At 52.5% G+C, this 18,061-nt stretch overlaps 1 protein-coding gene across 2 annotated transcripts; it reads right to left on the bottom strand.

Annotated features, from left to right (window-relative positions):
• Positions 1-3,511: 3,511 nt before the first annotated feature.
• Pdlim4 (PDZ and LIM domain 4) lies at positions 3,512-17,555 on the bottom strand. Of its 2 annotated transcripts, XM_034506076.1 has the most exons (7): positions 17,384-17,555; positions 12,087-12,238; positions 8,711-8,789; positions 4,722-4,903; positions 4,373-4,536; positions 3,941-4,058; positions 3,512-3,823 (listed from the first exon to the last, which is right to left on the bottom strand). In XM_034506076.1, the coding sequence occupies exons 1-7, from the start codon at positions 17,474-17,476 to the stop codon at positions 3,619-3,621; spliced, it is 993 nt and encodes a 330-aa protein (XP_034361967.1). In that variant the 5' UTR covers positions 17,477-17,555; the 3' UTR covers positions 3,512-3,618. The 2 variants fall into 2 exon arrangements, with proteins under 2 accessions (XP_034361967.1, XP_034361968.1); XM_034506077.2 differs by lacking the exon at positions 3,941-4,058.
• Between the last annotated feature and the right edge of the window lie 506 nt (positions 17,556-18,061).

Below are 18,061 nucleotides of genomic sequence, written 5' to 3'. Positions count from 1 at the left end.
ATCCTCTCCTGTATCTACAAGGTCGACACAACCAACACAGATATCCACCCCACATCAGCCGACCTAACTGCTGTTCAGCCTCCTCACACCTCTCCAGACACTGCTCACTGTTCTTAGGAGAGCACAGCCTCCTCCCAGCCGGATGGAAGCCCTTTGCATTCTGTTCCTTCCACCTGTGATGCAACTTTCCCCAGCTAGCCAGCAGGTGCTCACCACCACCTCAGGTCCCCTGCTCTGTGAGGGCTTTCCAGACCCCTCACAGAAAGCAAATGATAGAAATTTCCATTGAACAACCCCACTTCCTCCATACTACTGTTCATGGTTTGTACTTTAGTGTGTGTGTGTGTGAGATATGATCTTAGCACAGCCCAGGTTGGCCTAGAACTTGCTACATAGCCAAGCATGGCTCTGAGCATCCTATTCTACCAGTATTCCCCTCAAGCCCCACCCCATATCCAGGAATTACAGGTGTGAACTACCACTCCCATTTTATGCAGTGTTGGGACTTGAACCCAGGATTTTGTACGTGCTAGGCAAGCACCCTACTGGTGGGGCTGCACCTCCAGCCCTAGTTTTTCTGTTCTGCTTGTTCAAAATGTTTTCCTAATAATACATCTGGTCAATATTTAGTCGAATGCATGAACCAAGGTTGGGGATGCAGGAATTGAGCAGCTGTTCTCCAGGACTTACTTCTCAGTGAAAGCTTATAGGAACTGGAGTGAGAATGAAGATGGCAGAGGGAAAAGAAGTGTGTGTGTTTGTGTGTGTGTGTGTGTGTGTGTGTGTGTGTATGCATGTAAAAGCACACATGTATGTACTAGATAGAGCAGGTCCTGAGCCCTTTGCTCCCACAGCCTCTAGGGTCTGGGTAGGACAGCGGTAGCTCCAGGCTGGGCTCAAGGAGAAAGCAGGTAGCTCCCCGCCCCCCAGGCACAGGAATAGAAAGAATGTGGTGGAGGCCATAGAACTACTGACTTTCCAGGGATGGGAAGGGGGTCTCTGGAGGAAGGTCTTCTAAGGCAGCTCTCTCTCTAGATCCAGGGAGCTCCCTGGTCACGGTTCAGAGACGCTTGTTTTCCCAGAGCTCAACACACCTAGTCACTGACTACTGGAAACGATTGCAAACACCCCTGACATGTTTGTAAAGGAAGAATGAGGTGGAAAGATTAACTGCTAAACAGTTATACAACACAGTTATAATTAAAGCCACACAATGTCACAGGAACAGCAAATGGATGGGGGCGGGGGGAATAAAATCCAGCTGCAGAGCCTTACAAAAGTATGGACAGCGGTTGGGGAGGTGCTCACTTGGTAAAGGGGACCTGGGTTCAGATCACCAGAACTGCTGTGGAAAGTCCTGTATGGTGGCATATATCTATAATCTCAGTGCTGGGGAGGTGGGGAGAAGCCTGGGAGCTGACCTGCAACCTGGCCTCACTGAATCAGTGAGAGACCCTGTCTCAGAACTTAGGTTGGAAAGCAACAGAGGAAGACACCCAACATCAGCCTCTGGTCTCCACATAACCTGTGCACACACAGGGATAAAAGTTAATATCACACACACACACACACACACACACACACACACACACACACACACACACGTACAAGGCGAGGTATGGAAAATTCCTACCAGTTATTGATAAGAAGTTAAATAAATCTGGGGTAAGTGGGCAAAGAGTTTAGGGTACTTCCTATGAGAACTTCTCTAAGGGTGTGAGAAGGACACTGTTTCTCACTGTCACTCCGGCACCAGACACGTAGCAAGCACACAGTAAGTCACAGCGGACTCTTACCTGCTGTGCTTTATTTACCAAATAAAAACGTGTGAAAACTCTCAGTGTCAGAGAGAGGTGGGGAAGCGATGGGTCCTGCCGCACGCACAAGGTTAGAATGAAAACTGTTAACAGCCTTCTGGCCGTGGTAGCCCAGAACACACAACACAATTGGACATGATTCTGGCTCATTAAACAAATGAGCCGGAGTAGCTTCTCATCCAGAGGAAGTAGTGGGTTAGGTCCACAGGTTTAGGATCCGGGATAGCTGTGGGCTCAAAATGCACATCATAGTGGTACAGTGCTATGTGCTGCTTGAGTTCATTGATGAGCTGACTCTGGAATCAGGGTAATAAGGGCTGTTCTCCTCCCCACCATTTCAGAGACCCAAGCTTGGTGTTTGGCCTGCATATCTGTGTGAGGGTGTCAGATCTCCTGGAACTGGAGTTACAGACAGATGTGAGCTGCCATGTGGTTGCTGGGAATTGAACCCAGGTCCTCTGGAAGAGTAGCCAGTGCTCCTAACCACTAAGCCATCTCTTTAGGCCCCTGCCAGTCTGTGAACGGGCTGACCCTCTAATTCTGTGTCAGAGAGGTGAGAGCGGCCAACAGTACACCTCCACCAGACCAGACATCACTACCGTTGATCCCATCATTGGAAAGGGCCTGCGCTGGAAGGCGCTGAAGCCCAGAAAGTTCACTCAGAAACTTCAGTTGCTGCCTCAGCTGCCCCAGTCAGTTTCTGCCGGATGTTGCAGTTGTCTGTTTGATGATGTCATCTCTATCTGTTGCTATTTGTCCTTTTATTTGGAACTCTCACTTGAAGGAATTCTCTTCATAGAAACTCCAGCTGACTGCCTTACAAGGGCTTCCCTAGTCGGTTCCTATTGGACATTTTGAGTGCCAACCTGATTCTGTTTTGTTTTTAACCATCCATCCATCCATCCATCCATCCATCCATCCATCTGCCATTTATTCTTTTAAATTTACCTTACTGTATGTTTAATGAACTCACTCATCCAAAACCGAAATGGTAGATCATTCCCCAGACTGTGTGGAACACGGCTATCAACAGTCATTCATCAACCCTGTAACTTTTATAGTTTTAAAAGTGCGAGTCTGAATAGGTTTATGTAACCAAAAGGTGCAAGGCAGACCTCACTTCAAGTGAACTGGGGCGCATCCAAGGAGTGTAGAATTTCTATTGCCTGGTGGAAGAAAGGACCAAGCTTCATAGAGGGAAAGGCAGTGTTAGGTCCAAAAACGCTGCCTTTTATCTCAAGGAAAAATCAAGCTTGCCACCTAGTGGGCAGAGGAAGGAAGAGGAGAGGAAAATAGTGATGAGTGTGTGTGGACAGAGGAAGCAGGCACCACCCAGAGGCTAGGGACCATCCCTGGCCCTTCATACAGACAACAGGCACACCAGGGCCTTCATGGTCCATGCTTTTCTTTGCTTAGTTTCTGACTCTGTAGAGAACTCTTGCCTCCCTCGGTCTCTTGATTCCCAGCTGTCAGCTTTCCTGACCTCATCCAGGCCAAACTCATTACACTACAGCACCAGACCTCAGTGTTAATGAAGCTATCCCTATGGCTTACTCTGCCTTCCAACCCAGGCTGTGGGAACAACATGAAATCTGTCTGGCTCACCACTGAACCTAGTGTCTAGAACAGGCCTGGCCCCTGAACTGATCTTACAGCACACTGGAGCAATGGCTATCAGGTCAGACACCAGCTAGTTCAAGGACAAGCAGGGGGACTTTATTAGAAAGGCCAGGAGGACATATATTTACACAGGCCTTGAGGGGACATTAAATGAAGCAGAGGCAAAGCAAGATTTCCCAGCTCAGACAAGTTCCACCTTGGCATTGGGGTATACAGCCACCACGTCGTATCCCTCCGGTGGCTTGACACGAGCCTTGGCGTGGTTCTCACAGTACAGCCGTTCATCTAGGAAGAAGTATCCACGCTGTTTGAGATTCAGGCCACAGTCGCTACACATGAAGCATTCGGGATGGTAGAGCTTGTCCCTCGCCTTGACGATGGTTCCCCTGTTGTGGGGGACAGAGGGACAGGTGACTAAGAGATTCTAGGACAAGCCTCTGCCCATGGCCTTGGAAAACAGAAGTGGAGTTGTGGGGGTGCAGGTGGGCAGACTGGGTACTCACACGATCCCGTGGCCACAGCGCGTGCACTCTGGTAGCCCCTGCAGGCCACTCAGTGGAGTACCCAGCTTGCTAGCTGCTGGCTTGAGGTTCCGGGGACCACCAGACCCAGACCGATCCCCTGAAATCCAGAGTGCAGGTGGTATGGATGGGGTAGGTGAGATAAGAACCCCATTTCAGCAGGATGTTGCTTCGGAACCCTGATGACCAGAAGCTTAGAGGAGAGGTTCTTGATTTGTATGAGGTGAGGGAGAGCCATGGGGTGGTGGAGTGGAGATCGGAAGGTGAAGGCGCAGTCACAGTAGAGGCACAGAAAGGAATTGAAGAGGGGTGGATGGCTAGAAGGTGTGGATTGGTTGGGGTTGGAAGGTGAAGGGTGAGCTGGGCGCTGTAGGAGGAGGGGCTACAGGGGAGGTAAGGTACTGGGAGTCTTACCGCCTTCGCCAGCCTCTAGCATGCCTTGCAAGTAGCGGAAGGATCCAGACTGTTTGGGCTCCGAGGCTGCTGGCTCTGCTGGCTCCCTTAACATTCTGTATACCTCTGAACCCAGGTCCACCCTGCAGTCCCGGTTCCGAGGGAGAACCCTGGCTGTGTCAGCACTGGGAAGGGGAGAGATGGATGGCTAGCATGGTAATTCCAGCCTTGGTCCTGGCAGCCTTATAATTCAAACTATAACTTTGTGAGGCTCTTAGATTAAGCGACAGGGGCCAGGATGGGAACTGTGGAGATTTGAAAGATTAAGATTGATCTGGGTGTGGAATCAAAGGCCTGGCCTCTGTCCTACCTGGGGGGTGGAGACACATGCAGAGCGCTCATCTGGGCTGGCAGGGTGACCTCATTGCTGCTGCCATTGTGAGGGACAGGAAGGCGAGGTGGCTGGCCATACGGAGATCCCAGGCTCGATCTGTTGTCCTCCAGACTAATCCCGGAGATCGAGGACCGCCTGCTGGTAGCTGGACTGCCATCCTGTAAGAGTGAGGCCTGGAGGCACTAGGAGGCCCTCTGACCTTTGACCTCTCCTGTTGACTATCCTCCTTCACCCTGCTATGCCAGGTCTCTGTGGTGGCTAGCTATCTCTGTTCTGACATTTCCAGGCTATTATGTCAAGGCAAAGGGGTCCATGGCTGGAAATACGAAAAAGAACTCTTATCCTATGGTCAGGAAAGGCCCTTAGTGCTTTCTTGAAGGCCCTTCTGAGGGAAGTCTGAGATGCAGGGGTATTGCCATGAGGCCAGCTCCTCTGGACCTGCATTCTATTCCTGGTCCCCAGGAAAGCAACAAAAGGCAGCTTTCTTGGTGCAGAGCAAACAAGGAACAGAGACTGGGCCTCACCACCCCAAGAGCAGCCTAGAGTCCATGGCTGGAGGGAAAGTGGCCGGAGCTTGCCTCTCAGCTTATAAGGACAGGGTAGAGGCTCTCTGGTGTGGGTGTCTCTGAACAGGGTCTGGGTGCCTGTGTCTATGCAGAGTCCAAAGCTGTGCTGGTCTCAGCTCACAGGCACGCAAGCGCACTCACAGCAATGCGAACAAGGGGACACCTATTCTCACATGTGCACTTAAAGACACATACATGGGTAAGGAAGGACAACACACACACACACACACACACACACACACACACCAGCCAATTTCCTTACACATGTATGCATGGTCTCTCATACACTGGGAGCCAGTGCTAACCATCCTGGGGAAGGCCATGTGGCTAAACCTGGGTTGGCATGAGAATGCTTCATTTAGGGGATAAGACTCAAGTTCAGGCCATGGGGGATGACTCAGCCTGGGGGATGAAACACACACACACACACACACACACACACACACACACACACGTACACATATGTATATATATACAGATATATATATAAATACACATAGGTACACACATATACACATACAATCACGTATATAAATGCATATATATGCCTTTGCACTCTGTAATGGGAAGAACCTTTCCTAACAGGAAAGAGACCAGCTTGGGCTCAGGCAGCTTCTAGCACTGAACAATCAAGTTTTCAAGAGTCTGCTCTAATCACCCCCACCCCCCACCCCTGATTAAGGTACCACTTTCCCCTACAAATCCAAACAAAAGCAAGAGGCTTCCTGGCTAAGAGGGGCCCCATCAGTGCTGCTACGGTGGCATCATCATCATCATCATCATCATCATCATCAGGACCCCAGTCCCCCATCAGGCCCAGTGAAAGCCCCGAGAAACCTGAGCACCCTCACACATGTGTCTGCAGGGTAGACAGGCAGGCAGGCAGAGCTGGCCTCTAATGGGGACCAGATGGGTTGTGGTCGGTAGGGGTAGGGCTGGGGAGGGGGTGGGGCCTGGGCTCTGCATGAGACTTCAATGGAAAGAGGAATGGGAGTCAGGAACCAGAGATTGGGAGGACTGAGGTCCTCACTCACCCCCCCCCCCCCAGCCCAGCAGGGTGTGGGAGCTGACTGCAGGGTCATTGGTGAGCCATGGCCCCTCCTATGACCACCCAGGCCGCAGCCTCTCTAAGTCTGAACTCATTGCTGACCTCAGTGTGTGTTTGAGTGGCAGCTCTATCACTGACTGGTGAGTCTTTCATCTCTCTGAACCTGTTTCTTCCCTGACCCTGGAGAATTCGATGGTCTCGCTGGTCTTGATATCAGAGCTCCTCAGTAGGGGATGAAGTAAGACGACCGATCAATCACACCACATCCAGCGCTTCACTGGATGGCTGTTGATGGGAACCCCTGCATGCCCTTTCCTCTTCTTCCTCTCTTTTAGTGGCAGCGTACTACACAATCTCCCTGCCCTGGGCTATAGCCTGGTACTAGTGTCAGAAGAATGCCAACCAATGAAAGGGGTGACTAGACACACAGGATGCTCAACGTGAGTGGAGGCGAACACTGAACCCAAAGGTACAGGTGGTTCTCTTCTAGGCCGAGTCTCAGCTTTCAGCAGTCTGGGTGTTCAAGGCCCCCTTACTCCAGAAAGCTTTCCTTAGAACTATGCTTCTTCCACCCTGGGTGGCCCATGTGCCTTCTGTCTCTCGTGGGCCTAGAGAAAAGAGGGTCCTCTGTGGCCTTGCAGAGAACCTGGTCCTAAGGCTGCAGTTACCCATTCCACGTGGGGATGCGTGCCAGGGGTGCCCTGTGTTGGCCTAGGACTAAGTGTAGTTTTCTTCTCCCCAGATGGTTCCAGCCAGCCCCACCCCCACACTCAGAGGTGGGGGCAGTGTGGGGACAATGAGCCCTGTGTCTGTGTTCCTGGGGACACAGCCCTGCAGGGGTGGGGAGGGTGTTTTTGTCGCCACCCATGGAGCCTCCGACCTTTTAAATACAAAAAAAAAAAAAAAAAAAAAAAAAAAAAAAAAACCCGGGGGCAGCAGCTGGGGGGCTGCTCTGTTGTTTGTGGAAATTCACTCCCTTTACAGTAAGGACCATCCTTGCTGGCCTTTGAAGAAAAACTGTGAGAAAAAGAACAGGGGCAGGAGAAGGCCCTCTGCAGCTCTAGCTGCCAGACCCTGTTTGGAAGACACTCTCAGTCCCAGCCTCCCAACCCCAAAGGGAAGCCATTTTGCCATGCCAGCTTTTAAACCCCATAGGGGAGCTGCCTGGAGCCCACTGGCCTTGAGCCTCTGGTGACTTCCTTTGCTCCTAGCTCTGCCTGCCCTGTCCCTTTCAGCACTGATGCACAGGAGCTGCCTGCCTTCTGCTCCCAGTTGCCTGTATTTTCTGCCAAATCTGTCCTCTTCTCCCTGCCTGAAGGGCCTCAGACAAAGCAAAGCAAGCTTCTAAGACACAGATGTTTCCAAGGATGAGCTGAAGTCCGGGACCAATAACCTAAGAGCCTCTTGGTGGCTGTGCCTCACCTCAGCCTCTGCCTTCACCAACGCTACTCTGTCACTGCTCTGATCTCTGACCCCATGTCACACACACCCCTGGGCTTGCAGGGGTGTTTGTGGAGTGCATTTCCTCTCCCTACCCCCTTCTGTCTAGGTCCTAAGGTTTGGGCTTGGATACCCTTCCTCTGGGGAGCCCTCTAACTTCTTATTGAAATTTCCCTCTGCCCTGGTCTCTTTTCTTCCCTATGGAGAAAGCGGACAAAAGCAGGCCCGGAAGCCACACCTCTCATGTTGAGTACTCTGGATTAGAGCTACATCACAGATTAGCCCAGGATTGACCTTGTCCAGCGATGTGGAGCAAGGTCTAGGTATCTGAATCTGGTGCACTTGACTACTCTTTTCATGAGAACTTAAGAGAAGCCGGGTTTGCTCACTCTCCTTGAGGATAGTGTAACAGCTGCAACTTCTGTGTGACACGAAAAGGGACCTCTCCAACCATAGGGTGCATAAGGGTATTGCAAGACAGGAGTGGCCACAGCCTAAGATTCCTCACAGCTTGGGTCTGCCACCTGCCTACCTTCATCCCTCTCTAAGACTGTTGACTTCTTTTTGATCAGGTATCTCTGGGTATGGGGTGGGGGGGTAAACCTCAGTTCTGTGTGCAGAGATCTTGAGCCAAGACCTAGCCCAGCCCCATCCCATCACAGGTATCCTAGCCAAGAATGCAGGATAGCCTGGAGTTGGGTCAAGCCCACTGTAGGTGCTCACCACCTCCAGGGTAAGGGATAGAGGCAGCCATGTCCCAGAGGACATTATCTACTTCAGTATACCCTGGCCGTTGGGCCATCAGTGTGAGAATTTCACCGGTACAGATGAAGTCTGTGGGCCATGCCTGCCTCCTCTACCCTGTGTTCACACTGAGCCAGCTGGGCTAGATGAGCAGTGTCTATACCTACCTGGGACTCAGGATCAATGTGGATCCTATGTGCTTGAGCCTTGTCATCAGGGGCACTGGGCCAGTTCTTGTTCTCAGGCCTGTAGCAGGAATTGGGATGGTGAGATATGTCTGCTTATCAGTCCCCACCCCATGCCTGGAAACAGGGACAGGAGGGGTTAGGCTTGGGGCTCACAGCTGGAGAAGAGCAATGTCCAACATTCTCCCTGCTTTAGCATAGTGGTGTCTGCTGAAGGAAGAGGCCACCAGCTCAGGTCGTCGCCCTCCTGGGGTAGGGCTGTGTTCCCTTCCCTGCCAGTGGCCTGGTGCCTTTCTGGTCTCATTCCTGAAGAGCTTGCAGAAGAGGCCTTGCAACTCAGACACTCTCCTCCCTCAAGGTGGCCTGCAGAAACTCCACTCCAGGAGGCTCAGATCACAGCAAGGCAAGCCAGGCCTCACACATGGATTAGCCGGGAGCCAGTGGGATCCAGTTCGTTCATCCTCTGACCTCCGTAGCCTCTGGCCTGAGCCTGGGCGGCTCTCAGGGAGGTGAAATGGAGGCTGTGGGGGAGCACCTCCCCTCCTGCTGCCTCCACCCACTCAGGCAGAGTCATCACTGATGTCTGCCCAGCCCAGATGGGAAACAGGCCATTAGGAAATTCCTGCTTCGCCATAGAAACCAAAAGCCAAACAGCACTCAGGAGGGAGAAAAACATCGTAAACCTGCCATAAGCAGGACAGGCAGGCCTAAAGGCTATGGGCCCAGCCCTGCCACTCAGTAGCTCTATGAGAGGCAAGCCAGGAGGGTGTGTGGACCCTGGGTTGGCAGGCTGGGTAAAGCTGGTTAGAGTGTGGAAATAATGTTCCTCAACCAAGACACCTCCTGGGGCTTCTCAAAGTCTCATGACTGGGGTAGAAGCTCACTACTCATGCCTCCCTTTCTTGGTTGGGTCGGAGAACACTACATCCACACGGACTCTGTGCTTTCATCTCTGTTCACACTGCCCACAGACTTCTGGAGCCCAATCCTTTCCTCACAGCTGTGGCTCTAGCCGATCAGCTAGGTTCCCGAGTGACCCCTTTAAAATATCTCTAACCATGTCTTCTACCGTCTCTGACTTCCAGTAATGAAACACCAGGGATGCTCTATTTGGCTGTTTTGCCTTATTGTTTTCTAAATACTTGCCCAGAATGGCACAGACTTGTGGTCTAAGGGTCAGAGGGCACAAAGCACCCAGTGCCAGGAGAGTGGCCCAAGGTGTCAGATAAGAATGGAGGACTCAGTCATGTGGTAAGCTCCACTTGGGGCTCTGCAGGTGAGTAGTAAGTTTGCCCGTGTTTAAACAAAAGGAGAGTCAGTGGGGCACCAGAGGCAGGGAAGCTGTTCTAAGAAGGCCAAGCCCCCCACTCTAGCCAGGTCATTAGGCTGACCATTCACAGAGCCTATTAAAGAGGTAGAGGTCGTGTCTGTGGTCCAGGCATAAGCCTTGAGGAGTGGGCTGGACAGGGAGCAGGGACAGAGGTCTTGTAAGTGGGCCCAGTAGAAAGAGGGTTGGGTTGAGGGTCTAGTCTTGGTGGCTATGTGGTCAAATCCCCCCAAGTCTCATGTGTGAGGGAGGACTGGAGATGGCAGAGGGAGAGTCTTGGGGTTTCACTCTGACTGAGAGAGCCTGACATCTCCTTACTACTCAGTGTCAAGATCACAAGGCAGCCCTTATTTAGGACTGGAGAAGTGTGGGGTCCAGGTAAAGCACTTGTCGGAAGTCAGATGGCACTGTGACATGGTCCATGTACTCTCCTCTGTCCCATGGCCACATGGCATTCTGGGACTGTAATTCCCAAAATGCAATATGGCAGTGGCCTTCTGGCTCCATCCATGCCTAGATCGGAACAAATGACCAGGGAAGGAAGGAAGGAAAGGGGACCTCCACCCTGCTACCATCCCTGACATCATTCTCTCTGGGAATCTCCTGACTCAGGACCCTTTGAGCGTCCTCACAGCTCTGCCATCCCTAGGGCTGCCCTCATTCAGCTAGAGAACAAAGCCAGAGGTGAGTCAGGGCCCAGGAGCCCAGCCAAGCTGGGAGGCCTCGGAGGCTTCTTGCGGGCAAAGCTTTCCTTAACCAGCCATGCCACAGTCTGGCAGAGAGTAAGGAGCTGGATGTATGGGGAAAAAAAAAAAACCCAGGCTCATCGAGCTTGTGGGTACTTAAGATAGAAGGGTCTAGATGAATCTGCGGACTCCTTGCTGTGTGCCCAATGGAATACAGGCTTACAGCTGGGTTGCTCAGAGCCACAGGCATGTCCAAGATTCCTGAGCCCAAAAGGGACCTGGTTACGGGCCAGGCACAAACAGGGGCTACCTTATAACTCTTCTCATCATGTTTAAAGGCTCTGAGCCAATGGATCAATCAGGCATGGGTTAACTGTGTTGTGGTTTGGGGATGGTTTCGCCCACACTGATCCACAGGGGGTCGTGGAAAGTCCCTGTTAGCAGAGAATGTGGCAAAACTGAGTTATATCCTCTGGGCCCAGGCAGGGAAGGCAGATGGAGATCTCACTCAGCTAGAATTAAGCCAATTGCTAGTGGGAACTGATTAAAAAGCCAGGGCCTGAGCCCAGCAGAGGCCTGAGTGCTCACCACAGCACCTTCATGACGGGATACACAGCGTTTGTTACACAGTCCGTGGAAGGAAAGCCTGTTCTAAATCCAGATTTAACCAGACAGAGTCACAGGCCCTGGTAAAGACAGCTGTTGAGGCAGAACAGCTGTGGGATTGGTCAGAAAGGTTGGCAGCCACTAAAAGAAGAGAGTGAGAGGGAGGGAAGGAAGGGGAGAGTGGGGGAGGGGAGAAGGAAAGAGAGAAGAGAGAAAAGACCGCATGCTCACTTACTCTCTATTGCCTGGATATGCAACTTTAAGTTTCCTCTACCTCGCTAGTTTCATCTGTAAAGTGGGGCCTACACTAGGTCTTACATTTTTAAGTTAGTCTGAAGATGAGCTGTGCATCAAACTGGTCCTTGGAGGAGGGAAAAGGATTGATGGAGGTACAGGGTGGGGGGTTGTTTCCATTTTGAGATAAGATCTCACCACACGGCTCACCTTAACCATGAACGTTTACTTCTCCTAGTTCAGCCTCCTAGGTACAAGGACTACAGGTGTGCACCACCCAGCTGAAGATGTTATTTCTGCTGCCACAAGGGCAGCAAAGCACTCTAAGCCCTGAATGGTAAATGCTACTCCCAGCCCTAACCAGTGCTATTTAGGCACCGTGACTGCACCGATGCTTAGGTTGGGCCTGGATGAGCCAGAAAGGCTGTGTTGGCTCAGCTGACCAGACTGGCTAGCACCCCTCCTATCTCTGGTCACTTCTCCAGCCCAGCCTGCCCATACACACCTGCTTACAGAGAGCGTGAGGTGATCGTGGCAGCCTTTAATGCGGTTCTGCGCCTCCAGGTGTGTCATGAGCTCAGTGCTCTCGCCATTGATGGCTTGGATCAAGTCACCTGGGCACAGGGCAGCCAGGGCCGCTTTGCTCCCAGCATGAACCTGTGGTTAGGAAAAAAAAAATCACATGGTTGGCACAGTTACTGTATGGCCTTCTGCACTAGATTTCCATCGATCTCAGAACCTGGCCAGTGTGGCCTTGTGCCAGTGTGACCTGTAGGTGGGCAAGCTAAGAGACTGGCTGAGATCCCCTCGTAGCCTCTGACTTCAAAGCCTCAGTCTGGAGCCCCTGCAGACCTTGTTAGATGTAAGGATATATGGGGGGCTTCCTCTAGCCTGGGCCAAATGGAATGTAGGCATACTACACATGCAAGGGACACTCAGACACACAAGGATATTTGTGCCCAGACACACACAGAGCATGGACATGTCATAAGTACTTCACACTGACAATGCTCTACTCAAGCAGCCTCTGACCTTACTTACTTGATCTCACCTCTCGTGCCTGCCACACATTCACCTGCCCCACCACTGCTATGGCTATCCCATATAAACACCTGTGGGGTATTTAAAGGCACTGGACACCATTCAGATCTTTATTTGCTCACATGCTGCTCCTTCCAGCTGGTACACTCTCCTGACTCTAACCCTGCTTAACACCTAGCCCACTCCTCCCTTAGGCCTCAGCACAGAGCTATTCAGAGAGTAACTCCTTGTGAGCCCATTCCCCCACCCCCGCGTTGCTAATGCATCATTACAATTAAAAGGAGGAGGTGTGTATATCACCTCCTTAGGCAAGTTCAAAGCCATCCAGATCCAACAACCAGGGTTATAACTCCATCTCTACTTCCCCTGCAGGATCCCCTAGCATCCTCTATTGACTCTGTTGAACAGATTCAAGCGCTTTGGGTCATCTAACGAAGGTCATGGGTTGAGGGTAGGAAAAGGCTCAATGATATCTAGATAAAAACTGAGACACTGAGGCGACTGGGCACCCTGGAAACAAATAGAGAACAGACAAGGATTCCTCATTCTTGCCCAGTATCAGCAGCCAGCACCTCTCTGTGGCTTAAGGCTAATGACCTTTTTCCTATCAGTGTGGCTGGGGGTGGGAGCTTCTGGCAACTCAGACAGGCCCAGCTTAGCCAGTTTCCAACAGAGAGTGGACAAAGCCAGGTGCTAGCAGTTCCTTGGCTAGAAGCTTGATGTGGGCACTGCCCAAAACTGCTTTGCCCTAAAATAGGCTGCCTCAAGAAATATTATTTTCCCCCTACCCTCCTCCATAGGTGGTATGCATACATGGGAGTATGTGTGTGTGTGTGTGTATGCTCACTCACCTGTGTGTGCCTGTGAAGAAGCCAAAGTTGGCATCCAGTGTCTTGTTCTCTGTCTTTATTGAGACAGGTTTTTCATTGTTGTTGGTGGTGGGGTTTTTGTTTGTTTTGTTTTTTGAGACAGGGTTTCTCTGTGTAGCCGTGGCTGTCCTGGAACTTGCTCTGTAGACTAGGCTGACCTTGAATTCAGAGATCTACCTGTCTCTGCCTCCCGAGTATTGGGATTAAAGGCATGCGCCACCACTGCCTGCACTTTTGTTGAACATGGAGTTCACCATTTTTGGCTAGACTCTCTGGCCAGTGAGCTTCTGGAATCTCTGTCTGTCACCACCTACCCTAGTGCTGAGGTTACAGGCATGCTTTGGCATAGGCAGATTTTCATGAGTCCTGGGGACCAAACTCAGATCCTTATGCAATCATTTTGCCTAGGGAGCCATCTCCCCAGCCCTGCACCTGGCCTTTTTTTTTTTTTTTTTTTTTTTTTTTTTTTTTTTTTTTTTTTTTTTTTTTTTTTTTTTTTTATGTGGGGGCTGGAGATTAAACTCAGTCAGGTCTGTGTGTTTATATGACAAACTCTTTACTGACTAAGATATTTCCTCATCTCCCTCAAGGAAAGTTCTCTTCTAAAGCATGATCCCCTAGCCAACAAGTCCACCCTAAATATTCACTCACTGGGTTTGGGCCCTAGGCGCTTGCACAAGCCTGTCCTCTTGGGGCAGGTGCCCACTTGGCACCGTCTGATCCCATTCTCCTGTCAAGCTTTTGCTCAGAGCTCCCTGCTCTTCATGGATACCCAATCTCTGCCAGCACTTTACCATATTTGGCACAGGACAACCTCTCAGTCACCAAGTGAGGCTAGAGCTACTCTCATGCCTACCTACAGATGAATAAAGAGGGGGTTGGAGCCAGGGCACTTTGGCCCAGTCCCCTCCCACTAGACAAGAGTCTTCTTCCTTAGGGCTAGCCTGCTACAAGATGACTCAGCCAGCACAAGAGGTGCATTCAGGTCCCTGTAGGTGGAGGAAGTTCCTGGAAGCAGAGGTGGCTGGGATGTGGCCAGCTCCATTGAGCTTGGGGAGTTCTGGTCAAAGAGGGCTCGAAGCCAGGAAACCGTGACTCCCAGCCGCCCTCTATAAGCATTGTCTCCTGAGTTTTCAAGGCAAGCCCATTTCCTAGACTAGGCAACCGAGGTCCAAAGAAGACAAAGACATATCTAGTTAATAAATGGCTGAGTCTGAATTCTAACCTAGGTCAGGTGGGTCCAAAGTAAAGCTTACAGTGTTAACCATTGTGCTTTTCTGCAAAGGGAAGAGTGTGTCACAGGTGAGGATAGCATTCCAGGTGGAAACCCAGCATTACAATGGCTTATCTAGGCAAGAAGGAAGGCGGTTTGTGTGGCTTATAGCATCATTAGTGAAGGGATCGTGGGAGTGACCAAGGCAGAAAAGTTGCAGGGACTAGGTTTTGCAGGGTCTATGGGCCCTGGGGTGAGAGATGCTGGCATTTCTCATGGGGTTGGGAACCATGGAATGTTCTAAACAAGGAAATTACTGGATGGAGTGGAATTTGGTCAGTTGTCTAGCTGTGCAGTACAAGATAACCAGACAGACAGAAGAAAGACAGGAGGGATCGGCAAGGCTGGGTCTGGGGTATGAATCAGCCTTTCACCTGCTGCATTCCAGCCCCCACTGTGCCCACTGCAGAAGCCTGTGGTGTACGAGAGCCACAGAGGGTCATATCATCTCACAGTCACAGCAACCTCCAGACAGACTCGGGCTCCTACTCAGAGCCCTCTTGTCTGTGTATCTTCACTTCTCTGTGCCTCAGCCTCCCAATCTACAATATGAGGCCAGGAGTCTTAGGATTGTTTTGAGGACTTCCAGTGACAGTCGTGGCATATGACATCTCTACCAGGGGCTAGACATGCAGCAATGCTCTTTCCAAGGACTGGTTGTTGGGGAGGTGTTGGTTCCAACACCCGAGAGGGTGGGGCCTGGCACACTGTGATGCTTGGAAAAGACCAATAGTCATTACAGTTTGTCTATAAGGAAGAAGCCCTGTACATTGTTCTTGGGGATCCCAGACACTTCCTGGGCCAAGACTGTAAGCTCCCAGGCCAGCTAACCAATCAGCCACCCCATTGTCTGCACGAGGCTGTCCTTTTCTACTGGACTCTGGGTAAAGACAACCCTGGAGACATAGGAGGGACTCTGAAAGGACCCAGGAAGGCTCTAGAAGCCCTTTAGTGAGGACACTCCCACATATCACCAACCCCTGTAGTCTTGCCCCTGAGGTACCTGCTAGGCAAGTTGTGGCCTGTACCTCACCAGCTCTGTAAATCTCCCAAATCCCACCCTAACCCAGGCTCAGTTACCCTGGCTCCTTATGTCTGAGTTACTACCACATGACTCTGGAGGATAAAGGGGATTCCTCTTATCCAAATGGTCCATCAGGGGCCTGCATCTCCTCCCACCAAGTCCCCATCAGTGCCAAACAAGGCCTGGGCAGCCTCTGCTGATGAGTGAAGGCCTTTCCCTGTTGGACAGGCAGCCGCGTGGGCAACAGATGTCTTAGCTCTCAGCCGCCTCCGGCAGTCAGCCGTGGCCACTGAGCCTGTCAGCGGCCTCACACCCAGGGTGCCTGGCCTGCTGGCTGGCCTAACACCCTCACTGTTCCTTCTCTGTAGATACATAGCATGACCCACCAGGCAGACATAGATGCTCTGTGCCGCTGCCCCCTCCCCCAACTCCCCACCCCCAGCGGGGATCTCTAGAGAGAACAAGGAGATGAAAGTCACACGGATGTGCTGAAGGCATACGTCACTTAGCCCCAGGGACCTAGTGGTAAAGACAGATGTGGGACGCCTCCTAGGACAGCTGGTCCTGCCTGTCACCCAGGCCCCCATATAGAGGATTCCACAATTCCACACCCACCCAGTGCCTACCTCTTCCCAAGAACTGAAAAGAAGTCTCTAAAACTTGGCCCAACCTTCAGGGCCAGAGGAAGCAGCAAAGTGGTTTTCCAGTCCCCTGATACAAGTCCCCAAAAACTCAAGCAGCCTCTGTGGGGTGAAGGGATGTCAATATCTGTCCCCTCCCTCTGGACCCAGAGCCACCAAGGGCAGAGCCTGGGTTCTCTTCTCTTTTGGCTCCAAGGCTGGGGAATCCCTGCCTCAGGCCTGGAGCTCCTTCCTGCTCTATCTTCAGACCAACTCCCTCTCCAGGGCTGTGCCCCCTCCTCTTCTCTGCCCTAGGTCTAGGAGCAGGGTTTGGTCCTGGGACCCGTGAGGAACTGGGCTGAGGCTGACCTGGTCCCTGGCTTTGTGCTGGTTTGTAAGGAGGGGGAATCATGCCTCATTGTCTCCCCGTTGCCTGGAAGCCAACAGTCCCTCTTGGTCACTTCCCCCAGAGTGACTGAGGCCAGAGAGGAGAAACTGCAAGTTCAGAGTGGGGAAGTGGACAGACTTCTGAAGACAGCAAGACCCTCCTAAGGCCACCCAGACCTTTAATATGGGAAGTGGGTTTTCAGTTACTTGGCCCCAAAACTTCAGGCAGGGTTGGGTCTGAGGAGTTTCTGGGCCTCTGTAGAGCTGTCCAGAATCCTGTCCCAAGCCTGAGTGTTCTTCTCTGGCCCACAGCAACTTCCCCTAAAGAAACTTAGCAGCGGGAAGCTGGTATATGAACTCTTGGGGAGTCTCACCACCAAACGGGGCAAGCAGGCTGTGCGGAAAGGGGGGTGGGACTGTGTTGCCCTGCTGGAACTCGCCCCTCCACAGCATACGGGTCACCCAGACCAACCCTCTGTTTTCAAGCTTCTGACACGTCGAGGATCTGGGTCCTGGGTCTACTACAAGGACAAGTTCTAAGCCCCGGGACCACCCCGTTGCCCCGTGCCCCGCGGGGGTCGGACTCACCCGCGAGATGGTGAGGGGAGCACTGAAGTCCCGGCCGCCCACCAGGCGGAAGCCCCAGGGTGAAGGGCCGCGCAGGGTCACCGAGTGGGTCATCGTGGGCCGGAGCTGCAGCCGGAGCTGGAGCCGGACACGGAGGAGTCGCCGCCGCCGTTGCCGCCGCCTGGCCGCCGCGCCCCGCCCCCGGGCTGCCCGCCCCCGAGCCCCCCTCCGTCCGTGCCCGCGCCCCGCGCGCACACCGATTGGTCCCGCTGACTCCCGACCCTCCCACTTTGGGGGCTCCGAGGACCCGCCCCTCACCTTCCCAGGCTAAACCCCGCACCCCCCACCCGCTTATTGAAGCCCCCAGAATAGGGTCCGCTCCGATGTCTGAGTTCTGCCTGGCTGCGGAGCCGAGCAGGCAGTGGAAACTCAGACACTAGGCACTGGCCCTTTGAAGTCGCTTTTACGGGCCGGTGCTCTAGCCCGGGGAGGGATGCAGGGCTGCGGTGGCTCTGATGGGGGATGGGGCCGAGCCTTGTTCCCAAACCACTTCCACGTTCTGGCGGGACGACCTGCCTCCCCACCTCTCAGCGTATGAAAACCCTCTGAACACCAGCGCACTTAGAACCTTGGGCTTGAGGAGCCCTGGACTGGGGACACAGACCCAAGACAGCAGCAGGCCATGGGTCTCTTTCGGGG

This window comes from Arvicanthis niloticus, chromosome 6 (assembly GCF_011762505.2).
Source record: "Arvicanthis niloticus isolate mArvNil1 chromosome 6, mArvNil1.pat.X, whole genome shotgun sequence".
Lineage (NCBI taxonomy): Eukaryota > Metazoa > Chordata > Mammalia > Rodentia > Muridae > Arvicanthis > Arvicanthis niloticus.
This window is presented reverse-complemented; position numbering and strand designations above follow the sequence as displayed.

Coding starts and splice junctions, on each gene's coding strand:
- Pdlim4 (XM_034506076.1), bottom strand. CDS start 17,476: ATGACCCACTCGGTGACCCTGCGCGGCCCTTCACCCTGGGGCTTCCGC. Junction 4,904..8,710: donor ACATTGATCCTGAGTCCCAG/GTAGGTATAGAC, acceptor TCACTCTTACAG/GATGGCAGTCCAGCTACCAG. Junction 4,059..4,372: donor GCTAGAGGCTGGCGAAGGCG/GTAAGACTCCCA, acceptor TCTGGATTTCAG/GGGATCGGTCTGGGTCTGGT.